This window comes from Vicugna pacos, chromosome 15, assembly GCF_048564905.1.
Source record: "Vicugna pacos chromosome 15, VicPac4, whole genome shotgun sequence".
NCBI classification, from domain to species: domain Eukaryota; kingdom Metazoa; phylum Chordata; class Mammalia; order Artiodactyla; family Camelidae; genus Vicugna; species Vicugna pacos.
This window is the reverse complement of record NC_133001.1, coordinates 2,241,884-2,257,155: the sequence shown is the minus strand read 5'-3', so window position 1 is coordinate 2,257,155 and position 15,272 is coordinate 2,241,884. Positions and strand designations below refer to the sequence as shown.

At 49.0% G+C, this 15,272-nt stretch overlaps 2 protein-coding genes across 5 annotated transcripts in view; one reads left to right on the top strand and one right to left on the bottom strand.

The window, feature by feature from the left end:
• M1AP (meiosis 1 associated protein) overlaps window positions 1–11,141 on the top strand; it is a 57,561-nt gene extending 46,420 nt beyond the window's left edge. The window contains exons 8-11 of one of the 4 annotated variants that reach the window (XM_072937446.1): window positions 8,238–8,444; window positions 8,856–9,003; window positions 9,525–9,665; window positions 10,671–11,141. In XM_072937446.1, coding sequence (XP_072793547.1) covers window positions 8,238–8,444; window positions 8,856–9,003; window positions 9,525–9,665; window positions 10,671–10,864 — 690 coding nt within the window. In that variant the 3' untranslated portion in view covers window positions 10,865–11,141. Of the gene's footprint in view, window positions 1–8,237; window positions 8,445–8,855; window positions 9,004–9,524; window positions 9,666–10,667 lie in introns of all 4 variants that reach the window. The other 3 variants (XM_072937445.1, XM_072937448.1, XM_072937447.1) reach the window with 3 other exon arrangements.
• A 759-nt stretch (window positions 11,142–11,900) lies between these two features.
• DOK1 (docking protein 1) lies at window positions 11,901–15,070 on the bottom strand. Its single transcript, XM_006219033.3, has 5 exons — window positions 14,640–15,070; window positions 13,993–14,292; window positions 13,727–13,820; window positions 13,356–13,540; window positions 11,901–13,123 (listed from the first exon to the last, which is right to left on the bottom strand). Exons 1-5 carry the CDS (start codon window positions 14,697–14,699, stop codon window positions 12,386–12,388), a joined length of 1,377 nt encoding a protein of 458 aa, XP_006219095.3. The 5' UTR covers window positions 14,700–15,070; the 3' UTR covers window positions 11,901–12,385.
• Window positions 15,071–15,272: the final 202 nt, after the last annotated feature.

The following is a 15,272-nucleotide window of genomic DNA, read 5'->3' as shown; positions in this document are numbered from 1 at the left end:
TGCTGAGTGAGAAATCGGCCTGAGCACCCACCCAAGCCCTGCCAAGTCTCCACCAAAAGATTTGCTAGTTTTTTCTGTCCACTTGCAAGTGCCTTAGCAGGTGCAAATCCTAGATTCTCAGTTCCCACCCCACTCCCTCCAACTCAGAATCAACATATGCCCTCAGGACAAAAGAGGTTTCATTAACTCCCTCATCTCTCTGAGACTCAGCTACCTCTCCTTTTCATCGTCTCAGCACCTTCTCCCTGCATTCAGACAAATGGTGTCTGTATATTATTCAGTGTTCCTGATGGTTCTAGGCAGGAGAACCAGTCTTCCTCTGGCCATTCCAACCCACTCAGATGTAGAAGTAGATGCTCATTAAATGTTCATTTATTTATTCCCCCTTTGCATCCTTTATCTGATCAGACAGCCTATAGTACATTTTCTGGTCCACCCTCAGTTAGTTGGCTTGGCTCCACCACGTTCTCATTTTCAGGTTCCTGCATCTCCTTACAAGTATAAGCATAGCTCAGCTCATTCAGTGCTATCTCCTCCTCCACCCTCCTTTCAGAGCAGTTCTTCTGAACAGAGTGCACACTGCCGTAATTAAATTCAAAGCGACAGCCCCACCAGACCTCATCAGCTCTAAATGTCGTGTGCCCTCTCAAAATGCACTTTAAGAAACTGCAGCCTTAAATGTCATTCCATTCTCTGGTTTTTCACTTGAAAATTGAAAGTTGGATTTTTATGTCCTCCTCACAAATTATTTTGTTTTATTTAAGTATTTTATATTTCAATTCCCTTTCCTCAGAAGAGTATCACTTTATCAGATAGCCAAGGCTCTTGATAATCCCATTTTCCTAGTCTTTTCCTGAAAAATATGTATCTACCCATTTCTATAAATTTCACTTTTAGTTCAATCCAGATCACAAGAGAGCCATGTATTTTAACTGCATTCTTCAAATTTTCATGGACGTTTATCTAAGAATTATTAAATGATTTCAAATTTAACAAACATTATCTAATAATTATTAAATTTTAAAAGTTAACACTTCATGGTGCTTACTGTGTGCCTGAAACAGTTCTAAACACTTCATGAACATTAATTTATATTATCTCCATAACCATCCTATAAGGTAGGAATTATCTCTGTTTTACAGATGAGGTGGTTGAGGCCCAGAGAGGTTAAGTACTTTCCCAAGTTCACACAGCTAGTAATGGTAGAGCCAGGATTTAACCCAGAAAGATTGGCTGTAGGACCCAACTCTTAACTACTCTATAGCATAAGAAATTCATGATCATATTGACTGCAGGAGCTCTCTGAGATACATTCACTGCTCAGTAAGGACCCACAAGATAGCTTTTTCCAGACTTTATGCCTGGAAAAGCGGTGGGACTCCCTTCCAGGAAAAGTGGGTGGCTTACATTTTTATGATCTTGTCTAATCTTGGCTCTGTTATTGCCCTACCCTTATTTTTCCTTTGCCTGGATCACCTAAGCCCCCTAATTATTTTATATTTTTTTGTTGTTGCATTTTTCTAAACTTGGATTACTACTTTCTGGAATGTGGTAAGGAGTTTTATGTATATGTAATTTTTCCAAGTATGTATTAGATGAATTTATTCATCACCAGGAAAACATCATTTCAATTACCAAATCATCCTGCATAGTCTCAGTTATGTAGCGAGTGACTCACTTTCCACATCCTCATTTCTCCTACAAAGTCATGTCTGTATGAACTAGAAAAAGAAATGAAAATACCACCTAGGTCTTTCAATTTCCTACTTAAAATGTCAGAGTCTCTGGACACACATTCCAGAGATTTACGGGCCATGTCTGCCCTAATTGGCCACAGAACTGACAGAATTCAAGCCAAGATGTGTCCAGCAGGAGTCTGAGTACACAGGCAATGACCTGGTTGGGCTGTAAATGGGTGGGGAAATGGAAAGTCCTTGGTTATATTAGGCAAATATTCAAGAGCAAGAATCCAAGCTGAGAGTGGGGTGATGGCAGGTCAGGAGACTTTAAAAAAATGATCAGAATGAAGTTAGAATGTACAGTCTGCAGGGCATATAGACAGGGGTTAGGAAAGCAGGAGGGCAGCGGGCTTCCTGTAACCTAGCCTTGTCTGTTTCCCTTGCTGCATCTCTCACCACGCCCCTTCCATCCTCCACTCCAGCCACACTAATAAATTAGTAAATGTTTCCCAAATATGGTAAACTGTTTCATACTTCCACACTTTGTTTCATGCTGTTCTCTTCACCTTCCCTCTATCCACCTGACTAATTTCCAGTTTTTCCAGATTCTGCTTAAATACCTTCACTATGAAGTTTTTCCTGCTTCCATCACAGCCTGCCTGCCCCCACTCATCATTTTTGCCCCTTCCCCACCCATGTACCTATTGCTGTATTTATTTTGACCTTCACAGAACTGATAAGCGGTATGAGTATGCACCTAGCTCTGTAAGAAATGTCACATCATTATATTTTTCTAAACCAAATTTTTTAAATATTAGTCCCCAAGCACTAGAATGGTGAAACACTCAGTATCTTTATGAGTGCCTCTCTAGGGTCATGCTCAGAATCCTAGTGGGGCTAACAGTCCAAAAAATGTGGCAAATGGCCCTTTGGTCTTCAGTACACCTCCAGTCCATCACTGAGTAGAAGCAACAGGGGCAGACATCTTTGTCTTGTTCCTAATCTTAGGGAGAAATCACCCAGTCTTTGACCACTACCTGTAGGCTTTTTAAGAGGCCTTTGTTAGGTTGAGGAAGTTCCACTCTAATCCTAGTTTTTTTTAATGTTTTTAACCATGAATTTTATCAAATGCTTTTTCTGCATCTATTGAGATGATTATATAGTTTTGTCCTTTATTCTATTAATGCAGTGTATCACATTGCTCGATTTTTGGATATTAAACCAACCTTGTATTCCTAGGATAAATCCCACTTGTAGTGTGTAATTCTTTTTATACATTGCTGGATTTGGTTGGCTGGTATGTTGCTGAGAATTTTTACATCTATATTCATAAGGGGTATTGGCCTGTAATTTTCTTTTCTTGTGATGTCTTTGTCTGGTTTAGTATCAGGGTAATACTGGCCTCATAGATGAGTTGCAAAGTTTTCCTTCATCTTCTATTTTTTGGGAAGAATTTGTGAAAGATTAATGTTTTTTTTTAAAGGTTTGATAGAATTCTACAGTGAAACTATCTGGGCCTTGACTTTTTTGGTGGAAAATTTTCTGATTGCTAATTCTGTATCTTTACTTGTTGTGCAAAAAAAAAGTTAATATAGCAACCCTTAGATTCCTTTCCTTAGAAATTCCTGCTTGCAAGATGGACCCTTGGCTGGCATCTGGAAATTTGGATTTAGGGAGTGTTCCCCACCATTCCCTAAATAATGAGTGCCTAAACTGTGCAAAAATATGTGCTGACAACTGCTTTTCTTCTAGGAGTCTAGAATTTTGGTATGTACTAGTTACAGGGTGCCTACATGACCAGCCCTCCCAAAATGTTGGGCACTGAGTCTGTAATGACTTCTTCTGGGAGGCAGTATTTTACAGATGCTGTCACAATTCAGTGCTAGAGGAATTAAGTACATTCTGTGTGACTCATAGGTAGAGGACTCTTAGAAGCTTGCACCTTGTTTCCTATGCTGATTTTCCCTTGTACCCTTTTGCTGTAATTAGTCATATTTACGAGTATGACTATATGTTGAGTCCTGCTATTCCTCTCAGTGAATCACTGAACCTGGGAGTGGTCGTGGGGACCCCTGACACAGAATTATCCAGACTTTCTATTTTCTTTTGAATCAGTCTCAGCAGTTTGTGCCTTTCTAGGAATATGTCCATTTCATCTAAGTTACCTAATTTGTTATCACATAATTGTTTATAATATTCCCTTATAATCTTTTTAATTTCTGTTAGGTGAGTAGTGATGCCCCTCTTTTATTTTGATCTTAGTAACTTGGGTATTTTCTCTTTTTGCTTTGATCAGTCTAGCTACAAGTTTGTTGATTTAATTGATCTTTTCAAAGAATCAGCTTTTGGTTCCACTGATTTTCTCTATTATCTTTCTATTCTATATTTCACTTCTTTCTAATCCAGTATTTATTTTTTAATGGTGGTACTGGGGATTGAACCCAGGACCTTGTGCATGCTAAACACACTCTACCACTGAGCTATACCCTCCCTCCTGATCCAGTATTTTTTTTTCTTTCTTCTGTTTGCTTTAGGTTTAGTTTGGTCTTTTTCTAGCTTCTTAAGATGGAAGGTTAACTTATTGATTTGAGATCTTTCTTCTTTTTATTTTAATAGAGGCACTATCAGCTATAAATTTCCCTCTGAGCACTGCTTTAGTTGTATTTCATTAGTTTTGGTATGTTGTGTTTTTACTTACCCTCATCTCAAATTATTTTCTTATTTTCCTGGTGATGCCTTCTTTGATCTCTTGATTATTTAGGAATTTATTATTTAATTTCCACATATTTATTAATTTCCCAAACATCCTTTCCTTCTTGATTTCTAATTTCATTCCACTATGGTCAGAGAAGATGCTTTGGAAGATTTTAATCTTTCTAAATGTATTGTAGCTTGTCTTATGGCCTATCACATGGTCTCTTCTGGAGACCGTCCATGTTCACTTGGGAAGAATGTAATATAATCTGATGTTTTGGAGTTTGAAGTCTCTTTTACCGCCTCCCCTTTGTCTCCTTCACGGAAGCCGGTGTGAGAGTAGTGCAGAAGAGGATGTTGCTGCTGCTTTTTCTTGCCCGGCCTTCTGGAGTGAGAGAATAAGCAAATAGTGCCGAGTTCACCTAATTGATTCCTGATGCCCTTCCAGTTTCCAAGACCCTCAGATACGCTTGGCTTCTCCATAACTAGCTGTGATTTCTCTTCCTAGATGCTTATGACAGTGAAATGTGTTTCTTCCCACAAGCGAAGCAAAGTGAGAGCTCTTGCTCTTCCCTACTCTGAGTGGTCCCCCCAGGAGCACTCCCACTTAGGAGCCGGTCAGAGCTTCTTTAATGGCTGAATTTGGTCCCAAGCCATCATACTGATGACAACCCAAAGGAGTGCTGGTTTGGTGAGATTAGAGCTTCTACCTGCTATAATAAATTCCCACTTGCCTTTCTGGCAAGGCCTACACCAACATCATTAAAGTTGTCCTTTCTACTCCTGTTTCCCCGTATACCCGGAAGTAAGTTACCACATCCTCTTCCTTCTTTTTGAAATCTGTAAAGGATTCTTTTGGCTGCAGCTAACAGAAAACCATCCCAACCGTACATTGAGTAATTAAGAGTTTATGTTCCTCATGTAACAAAGACTGTGGGGACAGACAGTTCTGGGGCTGGTGCAGTTGATCGCTGATCCGCCCCAGGACCCAGGCTGTTTGTATTTTCCCACTGCAGTATCCATAGCAAGTGTATTTCCTTCTTATGCCTGCGGCCACATGGTCACAAGGTGGCTGCAGCACCTTAAGACCAAGTCTTGAACTAGGGAGAAATGGTAGGGAGCAGAGCCAAGCTAGCATATTACAAAGCTTTTCCAGAAGCCCCACCCAGCAACTTCCACTGATGTCTCATTATTTAAGCTTACATCACATATCACCCCAGGCCAACCACTGAAAGACTGAGAAAAGGGTAGAAAAAAGGGAGAAATGTAGGGGAGAGAGGGAGCAGTGGCCAGTCAACCAGCAGTGTTAAAGTGGTAAGTGGTAAAGCCTTAAAAATCAGAAGTAAGGGCAGGGGTAGGGGAGGATGACTTTAGTCAGACTGAGCTTGAAGTATGACATGCCATTCAATTCTGTCCCTGTCACACCTGTTCTAGTAAGAGTCAACCCCTGCCTTCTAAAATCTAACCTCCCTGGCACCTTCTGTACCAAAGTCACTAGCCACAATGTAAATATAGACACCTTGCCACCCGCCTTCTGCTGAATTCAGCATCCAACTCATGCTCCTTTCTTTAGAATTAGCAGAAGCATATTCTAAAGTACTTAGCTGTCATCTCCAGTCATTAAACACTGTTCAATTTGAGGACCCCAAAGGTTAGTCTTCTGAGACATCCCCATGCCACTGCCTTTTCTCAGCCTCAGATACCTGCTTTGTCATTTACCCATTTCCATCGAGTACATTTTCCTCTCTTCCTTCCAGAGCCTTCTGCCAACCTCTCTGTAAATCAGCCCAGAAATTTTAAAGCATTCTCTAAAAACCTTTCAACTCAGTCTCATCCTAGCCCTCTGACAGGTCCCACATCAGGAGTTACCTTTGAGAGACCACACCCCTTTCTGCGTACCTGTTCTCTAACAGAATCTTAGCTATTGTCTCAAAATCAATAGACTCAAACTCCAGGGAATCATAATTTTTCTGTGTGTCACATTCAAAGTTTCTTAGTAATCCCAGGATGTAGCAGTTGTGAATTTGTCCCAAAACCCTGAAGTACAAGAAATGTCACATTGCCATAGTCTCAGCCCCCAGGGAGTTGCCACAGTGGCAAGATCCTCTGTTCTCTACTTTGTCTTAGGAAAGTGACCAACTGCCCCCGTTCGCCCAGGACTGAGGGGTTTTGGGGGATGCAGGACTTTCAGTGCTAAAAGTGGGCAAATTGGAACCACTGGTCATCCTAAGTCTTGGACAAACATTAGTTTACAAGCCTTCTGCTTATTATATAGTATAAGCTCTAAGAGGGCAAGGAACATGTCTAATGAATTTCTTTATATTCATGCCTAGTACTTGGGACATAATAGGCATTCAATCAATTTTTAATAAACAATTTACAAACAAATGCATGAACCAGGATAAAAATAGAAGATTAAAATAATAATAATCCAAAGCCTGTGCCACATCAGAAGTTACCTGTGCCAACTGAAATGGAGGGAGCTGTAACTTCCTAATACCTCTTCCAGAGGCTTAAAGAGGCCACGTCCTCAGAGCAGGGCAAATTCTCCCCACGCACACATACCCCAAGACTTCTCTATCATTTATTTCCGGTTTGATGTGTTTGAGAAGCATCAGGTAGCTCTCTCATACGTTTTGGATCTGTTCTTCAGAAATCAGCGAATCTCCAGATATAAGCCACAATGTTAAGAAAGCATGAATTTCTGAAAGTATCTACCCCCTGCCTGGCTTACCAGACCTTCTCAGAGTTCTGTGCTGCCCAGAATGATGACACTGCTCTAATTAAAGTGTCCAGAATCTTCCCCACCACCGCCACCCCAGCACGTGCGCTCTGGGGTATAATTCTGATGCCACAGCAGGTTTTTTCTGCTTCACGGTGTCGCTTTCCACTTGTCTTCCACAAGACACTGATACTTACTCTATCCCCTGAAGATTTCTTTCTCCTCTTTGCCTTTCCTCCTGTGTTATTTCTTCCAACTTTTCATGTAAGTCAGAGTGGGCAGAGCGAGTGTGCTTGCTTTCACCTTATGTAGCAAAGACGCTGTTATGTACCAGCTGTAACTGATGACCACCTCAAGCAAAAGGTAACAATTTAAAGATCATTGTAACAGTTCTGACCGGATAGCTCCTGGAGTTTTGAGATGTTCCTTGAAAAACAACCACAGAAAATTGCCTCATTTCTATGCCTGGCTTAAAAGGGTGCAAAGTGTCACCCCTCTGTTCTGCAGTGCCCTTCACTCAGAGTTGCTCCCCCCCCCCGAATTCTAACCCCTTTTTTCCTTCATCCTGTGACTGGCTGAGTTGATCTCAAGGGCCCTGTCCGTATCCACCTCCCTGTTGTACCAAAGCTTTCCTCTCCCTTCTGTCTCCTCCTGTCTTCGCAAGTGACTTTGACCACCTTCTTCATAAGCCCTCTCTGGGCGTTCCAGGGACATTGAGCAATCAGCCCACTCTAACCCCAGCTGTGCAACACAACCAGCCTTCATCACCAGCAAAATAAGACCTGAATTTTCACAACACTCCACAAAAGTCTGTTACAAGACTCTGCTTTTAAGAATTACAGTTCTTAAAACTCCATATTTACCATTGAGTAATGCCTTAGTGCCCTCTAGAGTGAACACCTGCTTCATTTCATCCCTGCATTGTTAACCCTTTTGTGTATATCCCCAACCTGGGAGTTAAGAGCTGGACCTTGGGGCACTGATGATTCAGAGACAAAGTCCCCCCGCCCCCCCAGGGCCAGGGGGAAATGGGCCAGCCCTTCCCACTGCCCCTAGAGGGACGCTGGGAGCCTTGACTGGGGCCGATCTTCACATGTGCCAGAGACCAAAGATGAACCTGAGTTTACGTACGTCTGTTTCAGAAAAGAGAGTGGCTGCTGTTGGCCAAAGGGGAGCCCCCAAGCCGAGGCCACAGCCTGAGGGAGGCCGCCAGCACCTTCTACGTGATCCTGCCGTCATGCTCTGCCACTCTGCTGGTGAGGGCGGTGGCCACCCGGGAGCTGCTGCTGCCCAGCTCTTTCCCCTTGCTGCCTGAGGACCTGCCTGCTGACAGCCTCAGGACTGTGGAGGCAAGTGGGCCCAGATCTCATGGCTTAGAGGGGGAGAGAAGAAACAGGAGTTTGAGAAACAGATGAGGGAGAGGAGTGAGCCAGTGAGGGAAAGCACAGGGGAGCAGAGAGAAAAGTGGTTCCCCAGGGGAAGAGGGGCAGAGAAGAAAGCAAGGGTAGGAACTGAGGCCAGATGGAGGGAGGCAAGTGTGTTCTCACGGGTCTTTCTCTGCAATACGTGTACGCATGTGAGTGTACCTTTGTTTGTGTGCATCTGTTTCTGTTTTGTAAAGAGGAAAAGGCAGCCAATGCAGGTGCCAAGAATAGGAAGGGCTTTAAAATGAGACTCCGATGTAAAGGAGGGAACAGCTCTGAAGGCCATTTTCTCCTCCTCTTTCATGCTGGATCTGGATTCTGGATTTCCTCTGCCAGACTCCCCAGGCTGAGGATGGGTCGAGGGGTGCTCTGGGCAGGAAGAACTGGAACCAGGTCGTTGCTTCTGGGCTGCTGGCTTACAGGCAGAGAGGACAGAGCCTGGGATTGTGCTGTTGGCTTGGCGGCCGCAGGGATGCAGAGAGAGGTGGGCACGAGTAGCTATGGCTCACTCGGCGTCTCACTTCAGGGCCAGTGGTTCCTGGCACAGGATGTTGTGGCCGGAAAACCTGACAGCTCAGGAATGCTGTGCTCGCGTGTCCTCCAGTTACACTCACCTCACAGGCTGAGGACTCTGTGTACTTGCTCTGCAGATGTGAGCACCGGCACACCCTCCCTCACAGCCTTGCACACTGGATCCCTTGTAACCCTCACAGCACACTGGTCCCTCGTAGGATCCCGTGACACAGTTCCTGGGGCCAGAGTGTTCAGTGCTCCTAACCACCTGGAGTTGCTCCTGTTTCTTGTACCCTGCCTGACACTTACCGCACAAGCACTCAGACCTGGGGGCCAGAACACCCAGCAGGACACGCATCTGTTTTACAACCTTCAGTGAAGCCCTGGGTCATCACACCTCCCCTGGCTTCCCACACTCAGGGGTCTCCGCCGGGCATCTTGTTTTCTGTGACCTCAAGTTCCCCAGTGAGGCTCCTCCTCTCTCTTCCTCAGAGCATGCTGGACGACCTGGAGCTAGAACCCACCTACAACCCCTTGCAGGTTTGGAGCCACCTCTACCCACACCTGAGCAGCACGTTTGCCAAGCCTCAGGGCCAGCTCCACCCAAGCTGGGAGAGCCGGGGCCTGAGAAAGGTACTTCCCTCTCCCCTCTTTATGCCCAGAATCCCAGAGAGTCCTCCTCCCCTGTCTCCAAACCCTCCCTCCCCATCCCAGGGAGCATCGTCCCTGGATCTCCTCCTGCAGAGGGGAGAAGAATGAGGCCTGCAGGGAGGAGGAAAGAGCAGCGCTCTAACCTAGGCAAAGAAATTTATACCCCCACCTGGTAAAGGGGCTTCCTCTTGCTCGGATATTTACATATGGTAATGTTTAGGTATCTTAATTGCAGTGTTTATGATATCTCATTAGTCATTCAACAGACCATCCATTGTTCCACTAAGCAAACTGGCTGCACTGGAACTAAAACCACAGGTCTCTGCTGAAAGAAAAGAGTGTAGGGAAGGTGGGGAAAGAAATGCCTGAGGAAAAGGAAATTAGCATTTGCTGAGCCCAATCATTTGCCAGGTTTTATGACACGTGCCCTCACATATATTTTTCTCATTTAATCCTCACAGCATCCCTGCAAGGTGAGTGTTATGATCATTTTACCGATGAGGAAAGGGAAGCTGGCCAAGGTTCATAGCTTGGAGATAGGGCTCTAGTGACAAGGGATGAAGAGAGAGAAATGGAAGGAGGAATTTATTTTCCTGAAATCCGTGTTCTAAAATGTTTGGGCTTCCTTCTGCACCCTTATTAATCTTTTCCTTGTTTCTCAGTAACAGAGCCTATAGAAAAACTCCCGCTTTGTCTTAGCTGAAGTTACAAGAGAAAAATGTCTCCAAACTGCAGTCGATTTAGCAATGGGAATAGAGCTTACCACAAGTTAGCTGATGGGCAAGCAAAGAGAGGGGGACACTCAGCCTGGAGACAGCCACTGGAGAGGCTGGAGCCCAGGGGACTCCACTGCCCTGGGCCTTTAAGCTGTCACTCTGGGGATGGGACACATGAAGGAGTTAGGACAGGAGGTCTGGCAGGGAGGGGGACGGGAGGTCAGAAACTCTGTCTGGTCCGCAGACAAAGCTCTGCTTGCTTTCTCAGCAGGCTGGGCAGTTGCAGATAAATCGAGTTCGAGCCAGAGTCACCCCCCTGCCTATGACTCCAGCCCCTGGCAGAGCCCCCAAGATGCCAGCAGCCAGCAAAGCTTCCTCAGGAGTCTTCTTCCCGCCTTCCGCGGAGGAGGAGGAGGAAATGGAGGAGGAGGAATGTCCCTCAGGGCCCTAAGCCACCAGCACTAGAGCCCAGCTGCTCTGCTCAACCACATCCATGCCAAGGCTCACATAATGGCTTTCTGTGGCCAAACGTGCTTCTTACCCACCTGGGCCTGTGAGCTCCAGGTGACTGGGAAACAGAGCGTTCCCCTCCTCTGTCCTCAGTGCCGCCACCACCCCGCTCCTCAGACCAGGAAGCTCCCCCACACCATGAGCTTTTTCTTTCTCCATGCAAGGATTCATTTTCTTTTGGATCATTTGATATCATTAACAACAAACGAAGATTAAATACCCAGTAAGCCTCCACCATTGTTAGGAGCGTTCCCGGCCCGAATTTCTCCTTGTATTCTGTGTGAGCAGGTGGGTAAAGTCAGGTCACCTTTAGGAATCTGGAGCTCAGGAGACAAGAATAACGTTTTCAGAGCTCATGAAAAAGTAAGATTGAAAGCAAAGCTTCATTCCAAAGTCCATGCCCCTCCCAGTATACCCACCACGCTGCAGTTCCCTTCAGCCTCCAAACAAAAGGGGCTAGTCTTCAGTCCCTACAGGCCAAGTCTGTGTGTGTGGTCAGGTGCTGAGGGGAGTGGGGGACATCCTATAGCTGAGAACAGGGGAGAGGATGGTGTGAAAAAGACCTCTCCCCTTCCAAGCCCCCTCTGCTCACACCTGCCCAGTAGCGCTTCTCCATCCACAGAATAACTATCACTTATTTATAAAAAGCATACTCTGCACTTCAAATTGCATTAAGTACTCGAGAAATTTAATTCCTCTCATACAAACAACCCTGTGAGGTAAAACCAGTAATTAAATGTTCCCATTTTACAGAGGGGCAGTGGGGGAAACTGAGGGTTATGGATGATACACCCAGGGTCGCAGAGACAGGGTGGGCCTGACTGGACCACCCAGGCTCTGAGAGATCACACTGCTTGGCTCCCCTCCCAAGGGGCCCTTTCTTTCTTCAATGGCCCCCAACGCATTCCTGGTTCTCCTCCTGATCCCCTCCACAGCCACTCAGCATATCCTGCCACTCTGTTCCCTCTGGGACTATTCACACACGTAGACCTCTTAAACCCAAACTGACTTTAATGAGAATAAAACTTTTTTAAAAATATATATCTGGCAAACAACAGTGCAGGGGGAAGGATCCAGTCACAGCCCAGTGTCTCCCTATAGCCTCTATTCAGGACCTTCAAACTGCACCTTTTCTGACCAAACACCTCTTTCCATAGGCTGGTCCAGCAGCTATCCCTTCCTTTGGCGGGAATGACTTAGGGGTGCTGGCCTCCCCCATATCTCATCACTGAGCCTCTGCCAACTGTTCGACTTCCGTAACTTCTTGGACAGATCATCCTTCCCTTGACTCCCCTTGTTTCCTGGTCTCACGCAGGCCCTTCTGGTTACTGCTGGTTCTAATAGGTTTCTTTGTCCCCCAGTGCCACCTCCCCATGGTCCTCCAATCAGCAACCCCAGCCTTGCCCCTATGTCTCATGTGGAGCCCTCGGACTTGACCCCAGTCCTGTCAGTCGCTGCTCTAGAGAGCCCAGAGTCTCAGCTCCCTGAGGCCCCACTCTTCTGGACCTGGCTGTACAGGGCAGTGTCTGAGCTATCTTTGCTGCCATTGCCAGCTGCAGCACCAGATTCAGAGAAGGCCGGGCCCTGGGGCTTGGGGGCTGGGAAGGGCTTTGTGCTCCGAGGGGGTGGCACAGCATAGTCATCAGTGGCAGGGTTGTAGGGGAGCTCGTAGCCCTCCTCCTTCACCCGAGCCTGGCGCCACCATGCATCCTTGGGCTCCTGAGGCAGATCATAAAGGCCCCTGAGAGCAGCTGAGGCCAGACCCTCAGGTTCATCATAGATGGGGTCTTCTTTGGGGTCTGTTAGCTTGGCTTTCAGCAACTGCTGCTGCACATGCTCATACAAGTCCCAGTAGAGCGGTTTCTTTAATTGTACCCCCTCCTGAGCAGCAGTGCTGTCCAGGGGGTCTGAGTACAGGGAATCCTGGGAAGGGCCCGGAGGAACACGCAGGGAGTCTAAGGGTTCAGCATACAGCACTGGAGGGCTGCCTGGGAGCTTCTGGGGGCCAGGGTGGGAAGCCACCTTCCCCTCTGCCACTTCTTCATGGGAATCGGTTCTGAGAACACCCTGCCCCTGGCCAGCCTTTCCTTGGGCCTTCTGCCGGTGGATAGCAGTCTCAACCGCCTGAAAGATGTCATTTCCCTGTGCTGTCTGGAAGGTGAAGGTTCCAGGGCCGGAGGGGCAGCGGCGGCCAGCCTCAAAAGAGAACATGACCTAAAGAGGGTGTGGAGGGAAACACATTACCAGGAGCCACCAGAGGTGAGCCACGGGGCCTCAACCAGTTAGGGGGATCTACAAAGACAAGACCATCTGGGGAGGGAGGCTGGGGTCATGGGCTGGCAAGAAAGGGTTATCCAGAGGGCAGATCTTCCTACCTTCCTGTCCTGCCCAACCCATCCCACAGCTGCCCAACCCAGGGAGCCTGCCCTCCTTGACAACACCGCACCTTGTCGCGGCCATAGCGTCGCAACAGAGTGTAGGGCCAGTAAAGGAGCGGCTCCAGTATCTGGCTCTGGGCCCCCACAGTCAGGAGAGTCAGCCTCTCAGCCTCCACTCTCAGCACAAAGGAGCCATGCAAGCCACAGCGCTCGGCGGCTTCAGTCCTCTGCACGGTCACCCAGAACTGGGATCCTGGAAGGAATACACCATCAGACTGGCACCTGGCCGGGTCTGGGGTGGGGAAAGGGAGCAGGTTGTCCGAGCACACGCTTGAAAGCCAGTGCTCAGGAACTTCCTACTTCCCCTTGTAGCTATCACCGCCTTCCCGAGGACACCCTTCCCCACCCCCCTCCCTGCTGGGGCTTCTCAGGCATCTACCTTCCCACGTGGGGCTATACAGCGAGTTCTCCAGCATCTCCAGGGCGGAAAGATTGGGTGGGTTCTCGGCGGGCGCCAGAGCCCAGCTGCCTTTCTGGTGTCAAGAGACAGAGTACGGAGGAGACTGTCATTCCCTCAACGCTGTTCCCGGGGTCTGAGCCATCCCAGTTCCTCTCCCGCTGTAACAGCTCCCACCCCACACATCTCCTCTTGGGCCCAGTGCGGCACGCCCCCAGCCCCTCGCCGGCAGTCCCGGTCCCCCTCACCGGAAAGGCGTTTCTGCACAGCGTCTGCACCCAGGCGGCGCTGGACGGCGCGTCGGCCGCCAGCAGGTGGGAGCGCTGGGCGGTGTCCAGGCGGAAGGCTGCGGCGCCAGGCTCCGGAGGACTCTCCACCGACACGGGGGCCACGCTCACGCACTCCGCCAGGCGGATCACCTTACAATCCAGGCGGCGCGAGCCCCCTCGACCCCCTCCGGAGCTCGACCCCTTGTGGTCAAAGAACTCCAGCCGCGCGACGCCGTGGGGGCTGGCCGGGTAGAGCACCGCCCAGGTCTTCCTCCACCGCTGGGGAGAGAGAGCGAAGAGACTCGGGAGGGAGCGGGCAACCACCGGCGGCCCGGGCCCCGACGGGGAAGGAGAGACCGGCGCGGCCGATTTCAGGTTGAGGCCTCCCGACAGCGGGCGAAGTTTCCCAAGGCGGATGCCGCTCAGCTCCCCTGGACCAGAAAGGGAGCACCCGGAGGCCGGCAGACGCTTCTCCGGAGTGTGAGCAAACGACCTCAGCGGGAACGTCACGGGGCGCTCCAGCCCCGGGCGACGCGCTCCAACCCGCTGCCCGCCCCCTCCCTCCTTCTGGGCTCTACCGCCCACCCGTAGCTCTGATGGGGTTCGGCAACCCCTGCCCAGACTACCTTAGTACCGAAACGGTGACTCTGTAAGAAGAGCGGCCCTTCCATCACGGCCCCGTCCATGGCCCCCGGCGGTTCCTTCCGCGCTTCCTGGCCCGGCGGGCCCGAGGCGGGGCGGGGCCGGGAGGAGGCGTTCCGGTCCCTCCCCGACCCCCACCCCTCCAACCCCGACCGCGAAAAGAGTGGAAGGAGAGTAGTGAGAAGGAAGAGGGGGGCGGTACCCAGATAAGCTGGGTGGTGCACCACCTTCAGGCCCCCACGCCCAGCCCTGTGGCTCCACCAAGAGAAATCTCGTGGTTTCAGTCAGAGAACTCAGGCGCCCGGGCTTGGGGCTGCGTGCGACATCAGATGCTCAACGTGACTTAAGAGTGAAGGCCGTGACGTCACCTCAAAAATGCTGACGGGCACCCTCGGGCCCCGGAGGGACCACGTGGCCCTCGTGGCCTCAGTTCCCCCGACCAGACCCGCCCCCAGCCGGGCCTGAGCTGGGCTGTTTACGATCCGCGGAGCCGGGGACGAGGGGGAAGGGCTGGGGGCTGGGGACTGGAAGCCTTCCCGGGGCCCAGAGTCCAGCTGCCACACGGGCCTCAGCCCGGTATGGTGTGTAGCCCCGGGGCCTCTTGCGTGCCGGGCTCT